Source organism: Colobus angolensis, unplaced genomic scaffold (assembly GCF_000951035.1).
Source record: "Colobus angolensis palliatus isolate OR3802 unplaced genomic scaffold, Cang.pa_1.0 Scaffold238, whole genome shotgun sequence".
NCBI classification, from domain to species: domain Eukaryota; kingdom Metazoa; phylum Chordata; class Mammalia; order Primates; family Cercopithecidae; genus Colobus; species Colobus angolensis.
This window is the reverse complement of record NW_012115577.1, coordinates 372,267-387,767: the sequence shown is the minus strand read 5'-3', so window position 1 is coordinate 387,767 and position 15,501 is coordinate 372,267. Positions and strand designations below refer to the sequence as shown.

The following is a 15,501-nucleotide window of genomic DNA, read 5'->3' as shown; positions in this document are numbered from 1 at the left end:
GAAGCTGATCTTCTCCGAATTACACAGAGGTGATGTGTTCGTACTGCACGTAGACGTGTGTATAACAGGACCTCCCCCCCGCGCCCCGCCACACTGACACATACAGGAGCTGCCTAAAGTATGCTTGCCTTGCAGATTGGAGGCTCCCCAAATATTTTGCGACCTGAGGATCTAGCTCAAGTGAGGTGCCATAGGACGTGTTCCTGAGTTTGCATCGCACGGAGACCTTCCTGGAATTTTTCATTTGCAAGTCGGCTTAACAACCAATTTTGCATTGAGTCCTAGGCTGCTTGCACTGTGAATTTGGACTATTCAGGTAGTGTGTTCAAAGTTGAAACTGCACACAGCACAACTCAAGTTTGCATCAGACTGGGAAGCGAACTTAAGCCAGCGGTGCGTGGCCCAGGAGTGGGAAAGGAAATGGATGCCTAAAGTGGAAGAGGTGGTGCAAAGGGGGCACCGCCCATGCTGCCCTGCTTCCAACTGCTGCGCATAGGGGGCGGCAGGGGCGGTGATCTCTACACCTTCCACCCCCCCGCCGGGGCTGGCTGCACCTATCGCTTGGGCCACAGGGCTGACCTGTGTGATGTGGCTCTGCGGCCCCAGCAGGAGCCTGGCCTTATCTCTGGGATCCACGCCGAACTGCACGCCGAGCCCCGGGGTGATGATTGGAGGGTCAGCCTGGAAGACCACAGCAGCCAAGGTGAGCAGTAAGCAGGGCAGCTTTGCCCCTGGGTGGTTGAAGTTCCAGGCTGGAATGAGTAAGGTCTCCACAAGACCTGCTGCCTGCCTCCCATACTCCCATCAGATTGGACGGATGGTAGTGGTCCAGACCTTCGTCTTCCCACCAGAAGTATGCACAGTCAGAAGCTCTCTGCCAGACCGACCCTTGTTGGTCCCGTTTAGCTCATACAGGACCTGGGGTATCATCAGAAAGATGTCACAGAGGGGATGTTTAGAGGCCAAGTTTAGACTTGATTCAGTTTCCAGCTTTGCTGAGGCACTCTGTTCCTGGGTTAGGGCAGTTCTATGTTGAATAATGTTTTTAGTAATCTGGGCATGTGTCTTTCTCCCTGACTTGAGGGAGTTAGCCTCAGAAAGCCTAGATTCACATTTGAGTTCTGCCACTGGCCCCTGGCAAAACCTCTTCCTCTTGGTAAAGTCAGTTGTAGGAGTGTTGTGGTTATTAGACTATGGTAGCCAACATTCATCTAGTGCTTACCGTTATGAACCAGGCACTATTTTAAGTGTATTGAATGTAGGTGGCACTAATATTATCCTCATTTACAGTAAAGGAAAATGAGGCACAAAGAGATTAAGGAACTTGTCCAGGGCTGGGCATGGTGGCTCACACTTGTAATCCAGCACTTTGGGAGGCTAAAGCAGGTGGATCATTTGAGCTCAGGAGTTCGAGACCAGCCTGGGCAACATGGTGAAAACCTGTCTCTACCAAAAAATTAATTAATTTTTAAAAAAAGGCTGGGTGCGGTAGCTCACGCCTGTAATCTCAGCACTTTGGGATCCCAAGGTGGGAGGATCATAAGGTCAGGAGTTCGAGACCAGCCTTACCAACATGGTAAAACCCCATCTCTACTGAAAAAAAAATACAAAAATTAGCCAGGTGTGGTGGCATGCGCCTGTAACCCCAGCTACTCAGGAGGCTGAGGCAGGAGAATCACTTGAACCCAGGAGGCAGAGGTTGCAGTGAGCTGAGATCGTGCTGCTGCACTCCAGCTTGGGCAACAGAGTGAGACTCCGTCTCAAAAAAACAAAACAAAACAAAACAAACAAAAAGCTTGCCCAGGGTCACGTAGCTGATAAGTGGTAGAGCTAGAATCTGAATGAGCTGGAGGTGGAGCTGGGGGAGAGTGAGCATGTTTGAAAATTGGACCTTAGGGCGGGGCACGGTGGTTTATGCCTGTAATCCCAGCATTTTGGGAGGCTGAGGTGGGCAGATCATGAGGTCAGGACTACGAGACCAGCCTAACCAACATGGTAAAACCATGTCTCTGCTAAAAATTAAAAAATTAGCCAGATGTGGTGGCACGTGCCTGTAATCCCAGCTACTCAGGAGGCTAAGGCAGGAGAATCGCTTGAACCTGGGAGGCGGAGTGCAGTGAGCTGAGATTGCGCTACTGCACTCCAGCGTGGGCAATAGAGCAAGACTCCATCTCAAAAAAAAAAAAAGAAAGAAAGAAAATTGGACCTTAGGAGAGTGAGGGCAGGGATCCTTTGTAGGAAAACACAAGAAACACAGACTTGTTCCCAGCTGACAAGGAGTGTACTGCCTGGTACCTGTCACCTGCTGAGGGGTTTAGGATGTGAGGGAGAATCTGATAGCAGTTTCATGTTCTTCCCCAGAAACCAGACAGAGCCAGATTTCTGCACTCCTGACTCTGGTCATTTCTGTTCTTGTCCTCCGTATTTGCCTGGTGCCCCACCATCAACAGGTACTTTGGTCAATAATGTCCGACTCCCAAGAGGTCACAGGCTGGAATTGAGTGATGGAGACCTCCTGACCTTTGGCCCTGAAGGGCCGCCAGGAACCAGCCCCTCGGAGTTCTACTTCATGTTCCAACAAGTACGAGTCAAGCCTCAGGACTTTGCTGCCATTACCATCCCACGGTCTAGGGGAGAAGCCCGGGCTGGGGCTGGTTTCCGGCCTATGCTGCCCTCCCAGGGGGCTCCACAGCGGCCTCTCAGCACCCTCTCCCCTGCCCCCAAGGCCACACTGATCCTGAACTCCATCGGCAGCCTCAGCAAGCTCCAGCCCCAGCCCCTCACCTTCTCCCCTAGTTGGGGTGGACCAAGGAGCCTGCCTGTTCCCGCCCCACCTGGGGAAGTGGGGACCACCCCTTCTGCTCCACCCCCACGCAATCGGAGGAAATCTGTTCACCGAGTGTTGGCGGAACTGGATGATGAGAGTCAGCCTTCTGAGAGCCTGCCACCGGTCCTTACGGAGCCCAGGAAGAAACTCCGTGTAGACAAAGCCCCACTGACTCCCACTGGGTAAGTAGAGTCCTCACTTGGCCCTCTCAGTGTTTTACTGCCTTTTGATTCCTTGTATCCCTAGGCTGTGAGGAGGTTCCCCTGCTTGGGGGATGGGCACGGGAGGTGGAATAGATGGAATGGCAAGACCTGGGTTCACTCTGATAGGAAAAGAAAAATATGTGCAGGAGAAAATGAGAGGTGGGGTGGGGTAGTGCTTATAAAACAACCGGAGTGGGCATGTCCTGCTTTACATTCATATGGCTTTAACCCCATTCTTCTAGTGCCTAAGGATGGGGAACTTCCAGGCTCACACTAGAGGTTTTTTAGGCCCACCCTATGTGTTTTTAAGGACAGAGTCCAGGCTCACCTTAGTCCTCAGACCACTGTGCCTCTGTGGCCTCACCCTATGACCAGCCATAGGGTGGCAAGGTCTAGGCTTTCTCCTACAGGTTTCCAGTAACCCTTGTGTCTGTGTCACTTCCTTCAGAAATCGACGTGGCCGTCCTCAGAAGTACCCAGTGAGTGCCCCCATGGCTCCGCCTGCAGTTGGGGGCGGGGAGCCCTGTGCAGCTCCTTGTTGCTGCCTGCCCCAGGAAGAGACAGTGGCCTGGGTTCAGTGTGATGGCTGTGACGTCTGGTTCCATGTGGCCTGTGTTGGCTGCAGCATCCAGGCTGCCAGGGAGGCTGACTTCCGATGCCCAGGGTGCCGGGCTGGCATCCAGACCTAAGGTCCACCACCAAGGCACCATCGGACACAAATGCCCATGAGTAGACACAGCAGCGAGCAAATGGGTCTGCTAAATGCCCCCCTTCCCTTCCCTCCCCAGGAGGGAATGACTACAGGGAAGAAGGGTGGATTGATGTGGACTCATTCAGGGCCTGGAGCAGACCCTGGTGGCCAAGCTGACAGAAGAGACGGTTTCCTGCCAAAGATATTGCCACCTCCAGGAAATTGCCAGTGAGCTGCAAGTTCCCACTATTACAAGCTATAAGGCCATGTTGCCATGGACACCAGAATATCTGTAGTCAGAGCACCTATCAGTTGCAAAAGCCATGCCTGCAACTGATGGAAAATGTAAGAGGGAGTTCTTAAGGTTCTTGGTGGCATTCTGGGAAAACCTAGGGCCTGTCCCCAAAACTTCCCTACTCTGTGGCTAGTCCTGCTGCTGACCAAATCGTAGTGACCTGGCTTTTCAGAGCTTTGCTTTTATTTCTAAGTCAAGGACAAGCAGCTTCATTCACTCCTGGGTATTTACTCTTGTGGGTCTGTGATATATTCCTTGCTTTCCAGGAAGAATGTACTTGGCAAGGTCTGGAGAACTAATTCAGAATCTTAGGAAAAGGGGAGGAGAGATGGAAATACAACCTGCTTACTGGAAAGGTGCAAATATATGGGTTGAGCTGGAGGTAGGAATACAGGTAATTAAGGTTTCTAGTTTAAGGGAAAACAGATCTATTGCCATTTAAATAAGGTAACTGGGATTTGGTTAAGTTCACAAAGATAGCAGAAGATTTATTTACAGGCTTCACCCATACCATCAGAAGAGAAAGCCTGGTAAACCAGCTATAGCAGTCTACCAGTGTGATGGCTGCGACACAGCTCCGCTCCACGGTTGGACACAGCAGAGGGCAACTGGGCTGGCCTGGTCCAGTGTGAATCAAACTGCTTAACCCACACGTGGTACGTGTGATTTTCTTTTGTGAGCCTTACACCAAGCCAAGCTATTGTCAAAGCATCATTTCAGTAGAAATAAAGCCTTATCTTGACCTGTTCTATTACAACCTGCCACATCCACTCTTTCCTACCTAGATTTAATGAGCCCAAGTTTTTTAACATGGAGGAAATGACTCTGGGGCAAAAACCCCTAATGAACTAGTGGCAGAGCCAGGAATAAAACTTTAGTATCTAATGAGTTACTTATGGGCGGAGTATGCAAAAACCTTAAGTGGGAACCAAAGTTATCAAGAAAGCACAAAGTATTAATAAAAGTTTCTGGTTGGGGTGATTTAGGTACAACAGAAATAAGACGGTTTCTAAGTACAAAGGCATTTAAGAATTCCAGAGTAGGGTGGGGAAAGCAAAAAGCCAGCTCTGAACAGGTAACAGCTACATGGTGACTGATTCTATGGGCAAAAGCTCTTGTGTCACAGGCTTTTGGGAACTAGCCTATAAGAGGGCCCTGTACAAATAAACTTGGCTGCAATCCCAGCTCTCCCTCTGACATTGAGTGACCTTAAGGAGTTTCAATGGCACCTTGGTTTCAGGTTCACTTGGGTATGAATGAACATTGGATATTCCCATCCCCACCTCCGTAACTGAAGGAGGACAAACCAAGATAAGTGTGTCTATCTACTGTGTCCCAGGCTTCTTTATTTAAGAAAAAAGTGATACATGATGTGGGATTAAAATCAAGAGCATCATTGAACTTCACCTTCCCTCCAACCAGTTGCCCCAAACTCCCCTGCCCCCACCCTTTGTGTTCCCAATTCCTTCCTTAGTGAATGAAGAACTTAATCCCAAAAGCCCTGGCACAAACTCTAGGTTCTCTTTCCCTAGCTCCTCCCCTCCCCCTGTCCCTCATTCCTAGAAGGGCAGGCACCTCAGTTTGAATGCATGGGAGAGCCCAGAGTGGTGAGGGAGACAGGGGGAAAGGCTTCCCCCTCAGGGAAAGGGACCGAGGAGTACAGTGCAGTGAAGTGAGGGCTCCCATAGCCTGGGGTACCAAAATGGGGCCCTGGGGCCAGAGGAAAGGACACTTGTCCCCCTGAGAAAGGAGACGCAGCAGCCTCAAAATCCTCTCGTTGTGCATAGTCACTGCTTGATCGCTTGCCCTTCTGGCGCCGGTTACAGAACCACACTCGGACCACCTGCAAGTGGATGACAGAAAGGAGAGTGACATTAGACAACGAGCTGAGACGGGCCTGACTCTGCTTGGACATTCTGTCCGAAGCCAACAGCCCCTAGAGCAGTTGGAGGAGGAGCCAGAGCTAGGGAGAGCGAGGTGGTGACAGGGCAGAGAGATGGAGCCCGCAGAGAGACATGGCACTCACATCCTTCTCGAGCCCAAGCTGCTGGGCAATGTGGCTGATCTGCTGTAGTGTGGGTTTCGGGCACTGCAGGAACAAATTCTCCAGGCTGCCTCTCACTCGGTTCTCGATACTGGTTCGCTTTCTCTTTCGGGCCTGCACGAGGGTTTCTGCTTTGCATATCTGTGCAGGTGGGAAGGGGGTGACAAGGGCAAGCTTTGGACTTGCTGAGTAATAGCATCACGGGGGTCTGTGACTGGATGTGTCAGCAAAGCCAGGTGGTGTGAAAAGGCAGGATCCTGGAAGGGTTGGCTTTGGACCTTATCCCAGCAGAACTGAGGAATTTTACTCCATCCCACTGAGAACCACTGCACCAAAGACGGAGAGCTACAAGCTAGGGATGGAAGCAATGGAAATTAGGCCAAGAAAGGGAAGGTCCCCATGTATCCCCCTCCCACCCTCACCTCCTGAAGATTTTCATTGTTGTCAGCTTCCTCCACCCACTTCTGCAGCAAGGGCCGCAGCTTACACATGTTCTTGAAGCTAAGCTGCAGAGCCTCAAAGCGGCAGATGGTCGTTTGGCTGAACACCTTCCCTGGGGGAGGCCAGTCAAAGGAGAAGCAAAGTGAGGGCGCATGCAGGGCCCTTGTGACCCCAAGATCCAAGCTTCCCACCTCTTCCCAGAGGGAGCTCAAAGCCCAAGCATCTTCTCCCTCTCCCCACTCCTCTTCATGGGTGAGGGTGGAGTCTGCCCCTGTGCCTCCCGCACTCCCTTGATGGGGAGGAAAAGGCCTAGATTCAGGAATGTTCCTTAGAAGGGAGATGTGGTCAGAACATGCTGAGGGGAACCCACCAAATAGAACCCCCAGGGTGAGCCCCACATCGGCCTGTGTATATCCCAGGGTGATCCTCTTCTGCTTCAGGAGCTTGGCAAATTGCTCGAGTTCTTTCTGCAGAGCTTTGATGTCCTGGGACTGGATTTTAAAAGGCAGAAGACGACTTGTAAGAACATAAACACACCAGTTATCAATCTCCACTTTCCATTCAGGATTCAAGAACCTATGTGTGGCCCCAAGGAATAGTCTGTAGAAGTGCCTCTACCTTCCAAGCTGCCCACCTAACTTCTAGAAATAACTTTTCCACAAATGTCATTCACCCATTCCCTGTTCACTGACTCATGCATGTAACAAGGGACTGCTCTTTCCCCAGAAACTGGCACTTCCAGGGGATGCAGAGCACCGTGAAAGGACAGAGAGACCCTGGACTCGAGGAGAACACCTGTCAGGTTATGAAAGTTAGAAGCTCTTTGCTGGGCGTGGTGGCTCACACCTACAATTCCAGCACTTTGGGAGGCTGAGGTGGGCAGACACAAGGTCAGGAGTTCAAGACCAGCATGGCCAACATGGTGAAAGCCCATCTCTACTAAAAATACAGAAATTAGCCAGGTGTGGTGGCATACACCTGTAATCCCAGCTACTCAGGAGGCTGAGGCAGGAGAATCACTTGAACCCGGGAGGCAGAGGTTGCAGTGAACTGAGATCACACTACTGCACTCCAGCCTGGGTGACAGAGCAAGACTCTGTCTCAAAGAAAAACAAACAAAAAAAGAAGCTAGCTCATTTAATACTTGCAAAATTCTCTTTCACTCAAGTATCACCCCCAGTGTAACGACGTTTTGACATTAGAGAAATAGGTAAGCTGCTAAGTTCTGGGTTAATTACAAAGGAAGAGCATCATGTCTCAGAAGCTAAATTCAGTATACTCTCCTCAGCTTGCTTTGAGGGCCCCACAAACTATGACATGGCATGCGTATACCCAAACACAGCAAAAAAGCAACAGGTGTCATAAGAATGAATAAAGTGCTTTGTGTGTACTTACTGCTCATTTTTAAAATTGATTATCCCTCATCTTTACTGTATCTTTTTCACTATAGAGGCATCCTAATTGATTTTTGAATTCAAGAGATATATCAAGCACCTTCTATAAGCCAGCGGCTATACAAAGTGGACAGGGCCCTGACGCCCAGAGTGACAGAAGTGCTGTGTGGCACTTGTTCTCCAAGTCACCCACTTGGATCTCTTTCAAGTGCACTTTCCTTTTTTTCCTGCTCTATAACTTTTTAATAATAAACTTCCACTCCTGCTCTGAAAAATAAAAAAGGAAATAAAATAAAAAATGGTCAGGCACAGTGGCTCATGTCTGTAATCCTAGCACTTTGGGAGGCCGAGGCGGGCAGATTGTTTGAGCCCAGGAGTTGGAAAGCAGCCGGGGTAACATAGTGAAACCCGTGCCGCCCCTTTTCCTACCACCGCTGCCTCTGTTTAAAAATAAGTTATGGAAAAAAGTAAAGCAGTCTAGGAGCGGTGGCTCAAGCCTGTAATCCCTTCACTTTGGGAGGCCAAGGTGGGTAGATCACTTGAGGTCTGGAGTTCAAGACTAGCCTGGTCAACGCGGCGAAACCCCATCTCTACTAAAAACACAAAAATTAGCCAGGCATCGTGGCACTCCTCTATAATCCCAGCTACTCAGGAGGCTAAGGCAGGAGAATTGCTTGAACCCAGGAGGTGGAGGTTGCAGTAAGCCAAAATCGCAACACTGCACTGCAGCCTGAGGAGCAGAGTGAGACTCCGTCTCAAAAAAAAATAACAATAAATAAATAAAGCAGTCTATAGGAGTAGGGTAAAGGAGGGAAGGAGATTATGGAGGACGGTGACACTTTTAAAGAGAGAGAAAGTGATTATCTTAGCAAAGGACAAGAATGGCAAGGCCCTGAAGTGGGCCTGCCAGAGCCCAAAGCTGGTCTGGTGGCTAGGTAGATCCTGTTGCGGATGTAGTGACTTTGTTTTAGTCCGAGTGAAATTATCTCTCACTTTTTTCTTCCCCCAAGACGGAATCTCGTTCTGTCACCCAGGCTGGAGTGCGGTGGCCTGATCACGGCTCACTGCAATCTCTGCCTTCTGGGTTCAAGCTATTCTGCCTCAGCTGCCTGAGTAGCTGGGACTACAGGCACCCACGACCATACCGGGCTAATTTTTCTATTTTTAGTAGATATGGAGTTTCACTGTGTTGGACAGACTGGTCTCAAAATCCTGACCTCAAGTGATCTGCCCACCTTGGACTGGGATTACAGGGTGAACCACCGCACCTGGTCTCATCTTTTCTTTCTTTCTTTTTTTTTTGAGAGTTTTGCTCTTGTTGCCCAGGCTGGAGTGCAAAGTCTCGGCTGACCACAACCTCCACCTCCCAGGTTTAAGCGATTCTCCTGCCTCAGCTTCCCAAGTAACTGGGATTACAGGCATGCGCCACCACACCCAGCCAATTTTGTATTTTTAGTAGAGCTGGGGTTTCTCCATGTTGGTCAGGCTGGACTCGAACTCCTGACCTTAGGTGATTTGCCCGCCTCGGCCTCCCAAAGTGCTGGGATTACAAGCGTGAGCCACCGTGCCCAGCCTCTAGTTGACATGTTGGCCACAGACAGTAGGGAGGAAGCAGTAGAATTCGAGAAGCTACTGCGGTGACCCCAGCAGAGATGATGGTGGCTGAGGGCAGGGGGTTAGGTTGTGATTGATTCAGGATGTTTCCTAAGGATAGGATGTAGGATGTGAAAGAAACCGAGGATGACTGGGCTTGGCCTTGAGCAACTGGGTGATGGGGGTGGAGCAGTTCAGGGAGCCATCACAGGAGACAGAAAACGCGGTAGTCATCTCGTGTCTAAATGGCATTTAAGCCTCCAGGGTGGGTGAGAGGAAGGAAGGGTAGATTGAGCAGAGGTTGAAGGACTGAGCCCTGGGGCACGCCAGTGAGGCTGCCGGGGGACAGAGGAGCACAGCTAGTGAGGAAAAAAACAAGGCCTTTTTGTAGTCCTGAAGCCTCGAAGGGTGCTTGATCATATCAATTTCAAACAGGCTGTTTTCATTCCCAACTTCTGCTCAGCCAATAACTCAAACTGGTAAATGCCCTCTGCTATCTTAGATTTTCCAAATTCTATTTTGGGGATTTGGAATAAAGTAAACACCGGTCCAAATCCTTGCTTCATCATTTAGCAGTTATAACCCGTTAAATAGGATAATAATACCTCCCCCTAGGAGATTTTGTGCTGGTTAATGAGGTAATGATGTATAAACGGAGCACACAGCCAGGCACTTAGGAAGTGGACCACAATTGCCAGCCATTATCATTCAAGGCTCAGCAGTGACCTCCTGCAAAGAGGCTGGGGCTTCTCGGTCACTCCAGAAACCAGTCACACCTTTTTGTGAGGTCTCAAGGCTTAGTACTTAATCTCTAATTGCTTACACTTGTCGCCTTGAAGGACTGGAAGATACATCTTTAATAGTCCTCAGCAGGGCTGGATGCCTTCAATCCCTCAGCAGCTCTACATTTGGGGAATGGCCTGGAGAAATCTCTCACCATTTTTCTTGTTTACAACTTTGGAACCGAGGCTGAAGTCAATCAAAATCCAGCTCTCTACAAGGGATGCCAGGGTGTGCACCTTAACACAGTGGCAAGTCACTGGCCTGAGGCATAAGTCAAGGGAAGACAAGCCCTATACTTGACTGGAGGTAAAGCCAGCTCCACACGTGCACACACACAGCCCCAACAGGAGCCCCTATCAGAAACGAGCCACACCCTAGACTTTCAGGAACAATAATCCTGGGATAAGCACTGTTTTTACCCCCAGGCTCTGCTTAACCCTAAGGCCAAGATCTTGGGTCTGATAAGGGTCAAGCAGGACTAAGAGTGGGAAAAGAACTCAAACCAACCCCAAGCTGAGTCTGGTGCTGGGTCGGTAATGAATGACCTGACCCTGGGCAGGCCTAGGAAATGTGAGAGACCCTGACAAGGGCTGGGCCAGAGCAAAGGCCAGCCTGGGCCAACTTCCGACTCTCCCAGGCCTCTCTGCCCTCACCTGCAATTGTCTCTTCGAATTCCAGCTTCCAGTTCCCACCTGGCCCCTGCCTGCCAGGGCTGCCAGCAGTCGATACACACCCCTCCTAGGCCAGGACAGCTGCCCCTGCCTGCTCCTCTCCTGGGTGCCAGGTCTGGGCAGCTGCAGGTGACCACTTCCCCATCAGGCGCCCTGTCATGACCACCTCCCCACACCCCAACCCCGTCGAAGCTCACTTGCCTCCTCGGCGTTTTGCTCCAGCTTCTCCTTCTCCAGCTTCACGGCACCAGTGGGGACGGTGCAGGGCTCTGGGGAGGCCCCATCGGAGTTGCTCTCCACCCCGGCTCCTGCTTCGCCCTCAGGCTGAGAGGTCTCCAAGCCGCCTTGGGGCACTAGCCCCACTCCAACCTGAGGCCCACAGTACGCCATCCCCCCACAGAACTCATACGGCGGGGGGCACGGGGGAATCCCCCACACCTCAGAGCCTGGCCCAACCCCCGGCCCGATTCCTGGCCCTCCAGGAGGGCCTTGGAAGCTTAGCCAGGTCCGAGGATCAACCCAGCCCGGCTCCGGCCCCCCTGGCCCATCACCTCCACCGCCTGGAGGGGGCGAGAAGGCGAAATCCGAAGCCAGGTGTCCCGCCATGGGGAAGGAAGGCACCCCAAGCCGGGGGCCTGGTGAAATGAGGGCTTGCTAAGGGACTACTCAACCCCTCGCTCCCTCCCCAGTCCCACCCACTAGCCTTGACCTCTGGCCCCGCCCCCTGGATGGGTGGAGGAGAGGGAGGTGGGGGGGAGAAACTGAGGCGAAGGATGTTTGCCTAATGGTGGTAGCAGTGGTGTCTGTGGAAGGGGACAACCGGGAGACACAACTGGGCGCCCCTCCAGGACCTCGGCACAGGTCCCCCACCGAAACCTTTTTTTTTAAGACAGGGTCTCATTTTGTTGCCCAGACTGGAGTGCAGTGGGGTACAATGATGGCTCATTGCAGCCTCGATCTACTGGGCCGAAGCAATCCTTCTGCCCCAGCCTGCTGAGTGGCTGGGACTACAGGCTTAGACAACCTCGACCTGTTAATTTTTTAATTTTTAGTAGAGATGGGGTCTTGCTATGTTACCCAGGCTGGTCCTGTCCTCAAGCGATCCTCCCGCCTCTGCCTCCCAGTGTCAGGATTAAAGGCGTGAGCCACCACACCCAACTTTCAACTCCCAACCTGCTCCCTGGCACTCTCTCGGGCTCTGCACATCCCAGCTGTCTGGAATCACTCCTACACCACCATGTTCTTCAGGAATCCAGGCGCTTGACCCCCTCTCCAAAGACCTCTGGCACTGTGCCTTCGCGGGGGGCCAGTCACCCTCTCAGCTCCTCAAATTTACTGAATGTGTGTGTGGAGCTATCCCTCAATGCATCAACAGCCATAAGCACACGGCCAGCTGCTCCCTGATGCCCTCCCCTGACCCATCCAGAACCCTAGGCATTCCCATCCAGATACTGGCCAAATCCAGCCACCCCACAGCCTGGGTGCCCGGCACCATCTGCCCAGCCTGCCAAGTTTACCCCATCTTCAAGAGTAGACTGCCAGACTGGGCCTCTGTGCTGTATCCCTCCCACCCCTTTTCCAGAATCATACTCTGAAGTCTCCTCATCTAACAGACTAAGTAGGTTGGCCCCTACTTCCCCTTCAAGGGACCAGGCTTTGGACTGACTGGGCCTCAGTTTCCCAACCTTTGCCCAAACAGAGGGATCTGACACCCGCTTGGGGCCCCCTCCACTATAGAACCTGCACATCAGGTTCCTTGCTCCCCTCTCAACCAAAACTCAGACATCTAATACCACAGTAGGCCCCGTTCTCCCTCCCCCACCTCCCTGGCCCAGGCCTCCAGCCCTAGGCCCTGGGTGGGGAAAACCAAGAGTAGGGAGAAAAAAAATCTGACTTCAGGTTCAAAGAAGCCTGGGAGGGACTGGGGGAAGGGGGCAGGACAATGGCCTTGGCTGGACAATCCCGGTCCCCAGAGGGGGCAACTCTAACCCTAAACAAGTGCTCAACCCTTGAATGGGCCTGGATGGCTCCCCTGGGGACTACTTCCTGCTCCCCAACCCCCAGTCCCAATCCCCTCACACAGAATCCCCTTCAGAGACGCTAAAAGGAGCTCCAGCAACCCCCCTCTGCAATCCCCTCAAAGACTGAGCCTCAGACGGGCACCAAGGGCCCCCCACAGGGACCTAGGTATCTAGTTCCTCCTTCCTCTGGGGGACTCAGGCACCCAGCTTCATTGTGCATCCCTCCCCCAGCCCCCCAAATTGAGGGATGTGCTTTGTTTAGTGGGGCTGGCTGGCAGAAAGATGGAGAGGAGGTAGAGAGTGATTTGTGGAGGGGTGCAGGAAGGCTGCCCTAAGCTCCCCTTCAGGGTCTGTTTTTCTGGGCCTGGCCTGAGTATCCTGAGGCTCATGCTGCTGGCCTAGTGCTTGATTCTGTTTGCAAGAGAATAGCCAACATTCATGCCTGTCTGTGAGAGATGATGTTTGTCTGTCTGCTCCCAAAACTTGATCGCAGTGGAGGGCCTGGGGTAAGTCTGGGGGCTCCAGAGGGGGCTCTGGGCCAGGGATCCCCGCAGCTTCGAAGGCCAGAAGGCCAGGTCTGGACTGGGCACGCTGACCTCTGTCGATTTAAGTAAGGCTTCTCATTGCAGGCTCCAGGCTCAGCCCTGCCTGGGCTTGTCTGCTGGGGTCATTGGCTCTGCCTTCTGAGGGGATGGGTGGCCCGTGGCCAGCTGTCTTAATCTTGGTGGCATCTGTGAGTCTTTTAAGCCTTTTCCCCCACTCTGTCATGTTGCGTTTGTTCATGTTCCCATCTCCTGTCTGTGTAGAGTTTTTGAGCCTAATTGTATGCGTGCATTTCAATACCTGCCACAGATCTGCCTGAAGGTCTACAAGGCAGTGGGGTTGGAGCTGTGTTCACTTCTCAGCCTTTAACTGCCCAAAAGGCAGGTAGATTACAGGGCCTGGTGTGGGTGGGAGGAACAAGCTTCGGAACAGGAGGAGGCCCCTCCCCAGCCATCTCAGTCCCCAGGACAGAACCATCACAGCACCTTTGTCATGCATCTCTCTGCTGTCTGCCAAGAAGACGGCCTCCCAGAAGAGGGGGAGGGGCAGGCCTGGGATTTGGCTGGAATCTCCACACCAGTGTTTCTCAGCTTGCCATCCTACAGGTTCCCCAAAAGCGCTCTCCCCAAGCCAGTCCAGAGAGTCCCTGCTGCCCATTTTCCTAGTGGCTCCTAAAACACCTTCCACAATTTCCCCACTCAACACCACCCTCTTGTTTTTAGATTACAATTTGTACTGTGGGTGGTGTATTTCTGGCTTGGGCAAGAGGCCCATTCCCGAGAGAGATGCAGACAAGGGGTGGGTGCCCGGGTCCCTGGCTGCCTTGTGGCTGGATATGAGCCAGGGCAGGGGTCAGCCTCCTGCATGCCTAGAGTTCTAGCCTGCCCCTCCTGGGGTGCCCAGGGTTGATGGAAGGTTGAGGCATGCTTTCTTTCCTTCTCACCGTCCTGTTATGCCTGAAGGGTAGGTGGCTTCACTTCAGCCAAGGTCAGCTCTCCCAGGCCCGGACCAGTGCTGGGGACCACCGCTGGGCCTGGAGGAGACTGGAAACCAGGCTGAGTCATCAGAACTGGTCCCATGATTCCCTGGGTCTTAGAAAGTCACCATAAAAAGATACTTCACACACACTTTTATTATGACAGTACAACGTCAAAACTCTTCACAGAACACTGCCAGGGGACCCAGGTGAGGCCCACCTCTCCCCACCAGGGGTGGCGGCTGGCATGGCTGGATGGGGAGAGGTGAGATGAGCAGCCTGGCTGCTGTCAGCCCAGTCTTCCCTTCCCCTCACTGGAAGATGGGTGCTGTTTGGTTGAAAAAACAGCTGAAAAAACTCACTTGGGACCAATAGAGACTTGCTCTCGACCAGGTCTAGGAAACTACTTATTTTGATTTCTGAGGCCTGTCAATCTGAAGGCAAAAGAAAGGGAAGAAATGGAGGGCTGAGGGTTCAGGCTTGGCCCACCGTGGGAGATAATTTCTCTTAATAGTAATTTAGACAGATTCCTTTGCTCACTGTGGACCAAGTCCCCTCTTCTCAACAATGGAACCTCTGATCTCCCCCATGAGACCTGCAAACTGAGGTCACCTTATCCCAAATCCAGACACTCTTACCTCAAATAGAGGAGTCAACTCTATTTGTAGCCTATAGGGAGTCAGAGGTGAGAGCAAGAGGAGTGGGGAGGATTGGTTAAGAACAAACTAGGAGGTGCGGACCAGGTTCTAAGTCCTGGCTCTGACTCCCTGGCTAATGGCACCTCCCCCTCCTGTGCCTCAGTTTCCTCACCTAGTAAAGAGGATTTGGACTAAATGAACTCTAAATTTCCTTCCAACTCAGACATAAAATTGCTGCCCCACTCTCATATGCCCTCCCATCTACCCACCCCACTTACTTGACATGGGAATGTAGACTTTTCTCAGCACACCTGTGAAGAGAAATGGGGGTAGGAAAGCTGGAAGTGGTGTTCAATGAGAAGTTGGCACGGGCCTCCCTGT

At 52.1% G+C, this 15,501-nt stretch overlaps 2 protein-coding genes across 5 annotated transcripts in view; one reads left to right on the top strand and one right to left on the bottom strand.

Moving 5' to 3' along the window:
* On the top strand, window positions 1-5,200 carry TCF19 (transcription factor 19). 2 transcript variants are annotated; one of them, XM_011944981.1, is made up of 4 exons: window positions 1-29; window positions 136-703; window positions 2,451-3,009; window positions 3,479-5,200. In XM_011944981.1, exons 2-4 carry the CDS (start codon window positions 466-468, stop codon window positions 3,717-3,719), a joined length of 1,038 nt encoding a protein of 345 aa, XP_011800371.1. In that variant the 5' UTR covers window positions 1-29; window positions 136-465; the 3' UTR covers window positions 3,720-5,200. The 2 variants fall into 2 exon arrangements, with proteins under 2 accessions (XP_011800371.1, XP_011800370.1); XM_011944980.1 differs by having other exon boundaries at window positions 1-703.
* Window positions 5,201-5,328: 128 nt separating this feature from the next.
* POU5F1 (POU class 5 homeobox 1) overlaps window positions 5,329-15,501 on the bottom strand; it is a 29,094-nt gene continuing 18,921 nt past the window's right edge. Inside the window, exons 1-5 of one of the 3 annotated variants that reach the window (XM_011944982.1) lie at window positions 11,144-11,628; window positions 6,872-6,992; window positions 6,483-6,613; window positions 6,043-6,201; window positions 5,329-5,859 (exon numbers count right to left, since the gene is read on the bottom strand). In XM_011944982.1, the coding sequence (XP_011800372.1) occupies window positions 5,593-5,859; window positions 6,043-6,201; window positions 6,483-6,613; window positions 6,872-6,992; window positions 11,144-11,548 (1,083 nt within the window). In that variant the 5' untranslated portion in view covers window positions 11,549-11,628 and the 3' untranslated portion in view covers window positions 5,329-5,592. Of the gene's footprint in view, window positions 5,860-6,042; window positions 6,202-6,482; window positions 6,614-6,871; window positions 6,993-7,479; window positions 8,121-11,143; window positions 11,629-15,501 lie in introns of those variants that run through there. The other 2 variants (XM_011944983.1, XM_011944984.1) reach the window with 2 other exon arrangements.